This window comes from Elephantulus edwardii, unplaced genomic scaffold, assembly GCF_000299155.1.
Source record: "Elephantulus edwardii isolate Elephantulus edwardi_28Jun2011 unplaced genomic scaffold, EleEdw1.0 scaffold00081, whole genome shotgun sequence".
In the NCBI taxonomy this organism is placed as follows: domain Eukaryota; kingdom Metazoa; phylum Chordata; class Mammalia; order Macroscelidea; family Macroscelididae; genus Elephantulus; species Elephantulus edwardii.
In genome coordinates this window covers 15096939-15105296 of record NW_006399831.1, presented here as the reverse complement: position 1 = coordinate 15105296, position 8358 = coordinate 15096939, and the positions used below count along the sequence as shown (strand labels likewise).

General features: G+C 39.1%; 1 protein-coding gene across 1 annotated transcript in view; it reads right to left on the bottom strand.

The window, feature by feature from the left end:
• CHODL (chondrolectin) overlaps positions 1–6962 on the bottom strand; it is a 33255-nt gene extending 26293 nt beyond the window's left edge. The window contains exon 1 of the mRNA XM_006889821.1: positions 6848–6962. Within this exon, the coding sequence (XP_006889883.1) occupies positions 6848–6935 (88 nt within the window). The 5' untranslated portion in view covers positions 6936–6962. The remainder of the gene's footprint in view (positions 1–6847) is intronic.
• Between the last annotated feature and the right edge of the window lie 1396 nt (positions 6963–8358).

Here is an 8358-nt window from a genome sequence, read left to right as displayed (position 1 = left end):
GCACAACAATGAATGAATAAAATTCCAAAATCTCTGTAGATGTTCATTGAAATTAGCAATAATAACTTTTAAAAAAATGTAAAAAAACAAACAAAACTTTTTTCCCACTGCCGCCATGTCGAATCAGAGTCTCCTAAAGAGCCCGAACAGCTGCGGAAGCTCTTCATCGGGGGCTGAGCTTCGAGACAACGGATGAAAGTCTGAGGAGCCATTTTGAGCAATGGGGGACTCTCACCGACTGTGTGATAATGAGAGATGCAAATACCAAGTTCTCCCGAGGCTTTGGCTTTGTCACATACTCAGCTGTGGAAGAGGTGGATGCAGCCATGAATTCAAGGACCCACAAGGTGGATGGAAGGGTGATGGGGTGGTGGAACCCCAGAGGGCTGTCTCCAGAGAAGATTCTCAAAGACCAGGTGCCCACTTAACTGTGAAAAAGATCTTTGTTGGTGGAATTAAAGAAGACACTGAAGAACATCACTTAAGAGATTATGTTGAGCAGTATGGGAAAATTGAAGTGATTGAAATCATGACTGACCGAGGCAGTGGCAAGAAAAGGGGCTTTGCTTTTGTAACTTTTGATGACCGTGATTCTGTAGATAAAAATCGTTTTTCAGAAATATCATAGTGCGAATGATCACAACTGTGAAGTGAGGAAAGCCCTGTCAAAGCAAGAGATGGTCAGTGCCTCCTCCAGCCAGAGAGGTCGAAGTGGTTCTGGAAACTTTGGTGGTGGCCGTGGAGGCGGTTTCTGTGGGAATGACAACGTTGGTCGAGGAGGAAATTTCAGTGGACGAGGTGGCTTTGGTGGCATTCGTGGCGGTGGAGGATATGGAGGCCGTGGAGACGGTTATAATGGATTTGATAATGATGGAAGCAATTTTGGAGGTGGTGGAAGCTACAATGATTTTGGCAATTAACAACAATCAATTTTCAAATTTTGGATCCATGAAGGGAGGAAACTTTGGAGGCAGAAGCTCTCGCCCTTATGGTGCTGGTGGTCAGTATTTTGCCAAACCACGTAACCAAGGTGGCTATGGTGGTTCAAGTAGCAGCAGCAGCTATGGCAGTGGCCGATGGTTTTAGTAACTGCCAGGAAACAAAGCTTAGCAGGAGAGGAGAGCCAGAGAAGTGACAGGAAAAGCTACAGGTTACAACAGATTTGTGAACTCAGCCAAGCACAGTGGCGGCAGGGCCTAGCTGCTACAAATAAGACAATGGGAACATAGAAAATAACTTTTCCAACTTTACATAGCTGAAAATTAGAAAAGCTGTTATTTCCAATCAAGCAATCTGGTTCTACAGTTCAGACTTTTAGCCACAATTAAATGTTGCTTCTGTATATGTCTTCAATACCTTTTTCTAAGGTAAAAGATTCCATTAAATAAAAGATTGATGATATATACATAATTCATATTAAACAAAAGAAAATAAATAAATGGTGTAGTAGATTCTGGCTCCTGGTGACCGCATGTGCTTCTGAGTAAACTGTTCCATATGGTTTTCAATGACTGTGACTGTTCCAGAATAGAGTTGTAAAGTATTTCATCTTTCTTCTGAGGTGCCTCTGAGAATATTTGAATAGGGAATCTTTCTTTATTTCAACACTTATACAGAGAATTCCCACTGTGAAGTTTGCCTATGTTAATATTTTTAACACACACCAGTTATTTATTACTTAGTGGTTGATATATGTATGGATTTATGCTTAGGTAGTTTGTGGCTAAGCAGATGTTGGAATTTCTGCTTCAGCAGATATAGATACAAAAGTAAAATACTGGATTATCTTCTATTTAAGTTTTTCAGATGATATGTGTCCAACAGCCAGGAAATTTAAAGCCATGTTGTGACTGGAAAGTCTGTGGTTAGAGACCTCTGTGAAGTACTGAAGAGCAATGATGTCAGTCTGGAGCCTAAGGTGTGCCTGATACAGGCCATGGTCTTTGCAATCACTTGCTATACATCAGAGAGCTGGACAATGATTAGGGATGATAGAAGAAGAATTGATGCCTTTGAGTGTGGTGCTGGAGAAGAGTATTGACTGTATCGTGGACTGCTAAGAGAATGAACATGTTTGTCCTGGAGAGGGTGAAGCCAGGCTGCTCCTTAAAGGCAAGGATTCTGAAACTTCATCTGACATACTTTGGCCGTGTTGTAAGGAGGGACCAGTCCTTGGAGAGAAACATCATGCTTGGGAGGGTGGAGGACAGCGCAGGAGAGTAAGACACTCCATGAGGTAGATTGATTCAGTGACTGGGGTAATCAGGATTGGTGTGTCAGAGACAATGTTACTGACACAGGATAGAGCAGAGTTTAAGGCTGCTGTATATTAAGGTCACTATGAGTCGCAAACAACTCAATGGCACATAACAACAACAACATGTGTCCTTAATGGTTTGGTTTTTTGTTTTGTCTTATTTTTTTCTTATTCTGTACCTTTGAATCAGATCCAACTTGCAGAGGAGGAAATTGCCCCTACTTCTCCAGCAGAGCATCTGGTGGATTAAAACTGCATGCCTTCAGGATTGCAGTGCAGCTTCTTTACCACTAGGCCACCAGAAGTCTCTTTTTCCCAAGTAAGCAACTCTGGTGACCTAGTAGTAAGAAACTGGACTGCAATCCCAAAAGAACACAGATCCAAGTAAAGCTAACAAGGCTCAAATTGTATTCCCAGTTGAAAATAGCACAATTTTAGTCACAATCCAGATCTCCCTACAACACTGATGAATGATATGCTAAAGTCAAACTAAAAAAAAGTTTTTAAAAAAGTCAAACAATCTTGTTTGTCAGGGCCTAGCCCAGAAAGGAACTGCACTGGGGGGGGGTGGGGGTGGAAATTATTAGTGAGCATGTCAACATCGAATTTCACTTCAGGAACCCTATTAAATATTACCTTTTTAAGATGTATTTTACTTAACTTTTTAAGTAAACCAGTATAAAATAAATAAATAAATAAATACATTAAAAAAAAAAAAGAATAACAACAAAAGATGTGTTTTATAATGTTGTTGTTATGTACTGCCAGGTGCACTATGACTTAGAATGACCTTATAAACAATCCTGTGACAGCATCACCATCTGCAGCACATTCCAGCTCTTTGTCACAGTCATTGTGTTCATCCATCTCGTTGAAGGTCTTCCTCTCTTACACTGACCCTCCATTTTCCAAGGATGATAACATTCTCCAAGGATCGGCTCAACTTTAAAATATGCCAAGAGTATGTGAGGTAAAGTTTCAACATTCCTGCTACACTAATTCTTTCATAAAGAGTCCTGGTAGTTCAGTGGTTATGCTATGCTACCTATTTATAGTTGAACATAGGGTTTCTGTGAGTCACAAACTACTTGATGGCATATAACAACAACATGGGTATAATGTAACTGGATCTTTTAATTCTCAGGAAAAAGTGAACAAAACCAAACCATAAGATAATGGCAAACAGTAATTAAGGAACAATGGCTATGACAAATGTGCAATTTGTTCAAAGTCTAGTAATAAAATTAATTTGTTCCTTTCTTGCCCAAGAGACACTTAAAGTAATTGCATCTTGGAAAACTGCACTGTCATCACTTTACGCTTTTGATGATGTCATGGAATACTAAGTACTATCATAGGCTGGGACACGCTCGGCAGTTTTTCCTGTCCAACCTTTGCTATTATATTATCCTGTTAGCGACTAGTTACAGCCACGCATTTGCAATATTTTGTAGTATGTTAAGGATAAAAAGAGACTTCTCTAAATCCCGTTCCTCTAAATAAAATGCATGTCTTAAATTCATGCCCAATAAAGTGGAGAAGTTTGGAGGTACAAAGGAAGTCATAGAATGACTTTTTTTAAAAAAGTAATCTAAGGTCATTAATGTCCACACTAAAAAGAAAATGGGAAAATAAGAAAATATGCTGAAAACACTTCAAATATTTTAAAATTTCATCTGTTCTTCAAATATTTTTTTCCAATTTGGAAATTTGATTTTTTTAAACTTGACTTTTTAAAGACTAATTTTTGTATTTACCTATATGCTATAATAAATCCCACAGCTTCTTTCCTAAGGAAAATATCATAGCCTATAGTCACTTAAATTAAAATAATTCAGCCCTCGTAATTATCTGTACAAGGTGTACATGAACAAATTCGTTTAGGATTCTAGAAGTTATTCCCAACTTAAAATAAGAAATCCATTAAAAATTTTGTAATTATTACCATCTGCTTATCTAAGTTTCTTGTACATACATGCATCAGAAACAATTATGACCACTAAGATTTTACTACTAAACATTATTAAAACTTTTGGTGCACATATACTTTGAGGTGTTTTATCTTAGTAAAATATGTTCACCTTACTTACAAATACAGCTCTTGAATTTATATAAAAAGGGAGATTTATGTAAATATATTTTTTGTATTTCATTGAGTATTTTGAAGTACTAAAATGAAGGGCTATTCATAAACAATTGTTCTATGATTGTCTTCCTCCCCCTGGCATTAGCAATTATTTTTTTGTCCTATTTCTTCTCAGAAAATTATTGTGTTGACCTGTAGTAAGTAGCAAATATGCTTCATATGTTATAGTTCAACTACAAATAATGACTCCAAAAAGACTGTGTTCCAGTTCTTCAGATCCATGAGGAGGTATTATGTCAATGTTCTTTGTTAACCTGAAATAGTTGATGCATCATTCAGAACTTGACATAGACCAGATAAATTTAAGACTTGTTAGGAACAAACTTGCAATCATTACTTTACTGTTAGGAGCTACTATTTCTCAAATATGAGATTTTAAGCTAGTCTATACTCATGTCAAGTCAGCTGAAATGCATCTTAAAAATTAGTCTCCAAAAGATGAAAATTGGAAATCAATTTATAGATGGTTAAATTTCAGTATAAATTTGTATGGACGAAGACAATTAAATTATTCATGAGAAAAGCATAACAGTAATTCTTTTAATAGCAAATAAACATCATAATTTAGGTTAAATCAAATAGATCATGTTCAGTTAATTAGAAATTCTCCAGATGTCACCTACAAGATACCCATAAATATATAAACCAAAAACATTGCAAAGAGTTTAGAAGAATTTCTATTATGATACAAACTTTTCATCAACAAGTGTAAATTCCTACATTTACTTTAGATATTCTTGTCCTTCCTCAAAAAATTTAAGGCATGTAAGAATACACTAAGATCATACGAACTAAGCCAATAAAGGGGTTATTTATTGCTTAAGAAAATATCTGATATTCAGATCATGGTTTCTACAAGCAGTTTCTATGAGTAGAAATGAGTATTCTATGAGTAGAGCCCCTCATATGTATGCATATTTCTGATAAACATGAAGGCTATCATACATGTTGTACTGTCCACATTGGGGTAGATTTGTAGAGGGAACTTATTCTGCATACCTAAATTAGGGTGGAATTAAGAATCTAGTATCATGGTTTCTATAACATCCTACTCAGCACTGAAAAATTTCCATTTTATAAAACTAACAAGTCTAAGTTCTTCTTAAACATATAAGCAACATGCATTTCAAAATGACATTTCATCATGTGTGTAATTCTAATATTTCCAAAGCACCATAACCAAAAGTTGTTGAAGCATATTTAGTAAGCAGGCATTTAAAAACTGTACTCTGAAGACATAGAACATCACAAGTTGCCACAGGGAAAGTCATTAACAATTAAGCTTGCTGTGCCAGATTCTAAAGGTCTGATTTCCCAGTTGATTAAATTGATGGTGTTTGTCATCTACCTGTTCTGGTGACACCTGTTTTACAATTTTATAAAATGTGAAATGGCATTGATGATTTTTACATTAAAAAACAAACAACCTTCAAGCCTCCAAACACATGCCAGTATATTGGCAATAAATATTTATGGAGACACCTACATGAGCAAGTAAGGGTAACTGTGTCCAGTCTTTAAGTACGGCCCTTTTAGTTAATTCTAGGTTACTGAAAACTTACATTTTTAGGGACCTTCCCAAAAATGTGAGCGAGGGTGAAAAATGGAATAAATTGATCAATAATAGGATTGTGGAAGTTGAAGAAAATGAAAATTAAAAAAAAAATTCTAAGAACTCTGGGATGCTTGCTAATTCTGACCCAATCCCTTGAACTGACTTGTCAGTGAACAAGTCTGCAGTCATTAAAATGCCCTCATCAGCCCAGCTGTGGCCAACTTCATTTGTTGGTATAACCTCCAACTTGGAATGGAGCGCAAAGTAAAGGCTTATGCACAATTGTCAGTCCCAAGCTCTTTGTCAGCCCTCCTGAGAACAAAGACTTCGTGTGCCCACAGGGCTGTGAATGACCCCACCCATCCCACTCTACCCAGTGGATAGCTCTGGTCTAAAAAACCGTCTGATTAAGCATAATGCAGAGACTGAAGCCCAGCCAGGCCAACAGGGGGTGTCATCTCTCCATTGGCTTTTCCTTCTCTGGCTTTCCTCTACCTCCCTCTTATCCCATCCCTTTTGCAGGTGTCTAGCTCTGTCTAATGGCCAACTTTCTTACAAAGAAAGTGGAAATGATTCCTGAAAGCCACTGTAAGATGCTCATGATGCAAGACTCTTGCTGCACCTCTTAAACCGGGCGTTTCAAAAACATTTAAACTTAGTTGTGTGAGAGAGAAAAGGTTTCAGATGCGGGAGAAGGGGAGCACACTTAGAAATAGATAAAGCACATTTCTCTCTTCCAACCTCCTCCTGCTACCGACCCCAGTAAATTTCCATGTCTTAGGATACCCACCTACCTGGGGTAGGTTGCCCCTGCACTGACCCTCACCCACCAGCTGCACAGGGTTCCCTCCCTGAACTTGTTCGCTCCTCAGAAGGGCCCTGCACTCACCGCTGACCACCCGGCGACAGAAGGAGCCTTGCCCGCAGAGCAGAGTGGCGCCCAGCAACAGAGAGACCAGGCGGCTCAGGCTCATCATGGCGAGGCAGCTGCAGCAGGTGTTAGATGGAGCTGAGGCGACCACTGCCCACAGCCGAGCGCGGCGCAGTCCGCAGTTCTAACCCTGCAGCTTCCCGACCTCCTCCTTCCTCTCAGGGTTCTACACTCGCAGCCCTAGCCTAGCCGCCCCGTCACCTGCGCACATTGCCTCCAGGAGCTTTGGCGCCGCGCGAGGGCGTGTAAGGCGGCAGGCAGCGTAGTCAGGACCAATGAGCTTTTCAGGAAGAAGGGAAAGGAAAAAGTTGAGGAACCCTATAACCGTCCCCGAGGCTAAGAGAGAGCCTAAAGCCAGCCCTCGCAAATCCTTTTGGCCCCTCTTCAAGCTTCTGACAAGTGCACACTATCTAGTCTCTTGCAGCAGCAATAGCTAGCTCTACGCTGGAAGCGCCGCCTTATATATATATCCACACCCCAAGGATCCTGCCTCTCGCTAGTAATATTTTAACTGCTTCGTTTCTCGTGCCAGAAGAAGCATCCCAGGCCCTCCCCTATAAACTGGAGCCACTTTGAAAACAGTCCAGTCAGCAGCCCCACCCCCTCCACTCCGCTACTCCTTCCCCTCTTTCCATTTGCTAACAGACTCATTTGTGTTATATGTGACAGCTTTGCTATTAAACTCTGGCAAAAGTTGGATCCATTTGGTTTTCTCAAAGATTAATATCCACGGGGATGCCAGGTTCTGGGGCCTTTCTCTTTTTGTGCTAAATTGCTTGATCATATGTATTGCTAGATACAGGGCATTAGCCACTATTTAAGATGGATTGGTGAAATGGGAGCCAAAACCTGCTTGGTGAATTATACAATGTGGCAGATTTTTCCCCCACCTCGGTTTTGCAAATAGATTACTTCCAAGCAGGTTGTTTGACTAAATTGCCACAGGCGCAAATGGAAGGGTGTTTGAGGCACCATTCTCCCAACTGATTTCCAGTCTGAGTATTTGCAGGTCCATCCATAGAAAACCTTCAATATGGACTAAAAAAATTCTATTGATTTGGGAATGTATTGGATTAAAAATTGAATGAGTTTATTTGTGATCACTCATCTGTGATACCTGATACACTTTAGAAGACTAATTTTTCTAAAACCTGTCTGGTTATCATCACAACAATCGTCCCAAGGCAGATATTTAGTGTATTAGAAGTTCATGAGAGTTTTATCTATCCCATGGTGTGATTTCTGAAAATAATCTCCTAACATATTTCACTGGATTTTTTTTTCTACTATATTGCTTTAAATGTACCAAGATTTGATTTAGAAAATGAAAAAAATGGTATATTATCACAGTCCAGTATAAGAGGTGCATTGAAAATTTTATTATATATATAATATATAGCATCAAGGACTCTTCTTCATAGGGTTGCTATGAGTCGCCTGCGACTCGATGGCACTTAACAACAATATTA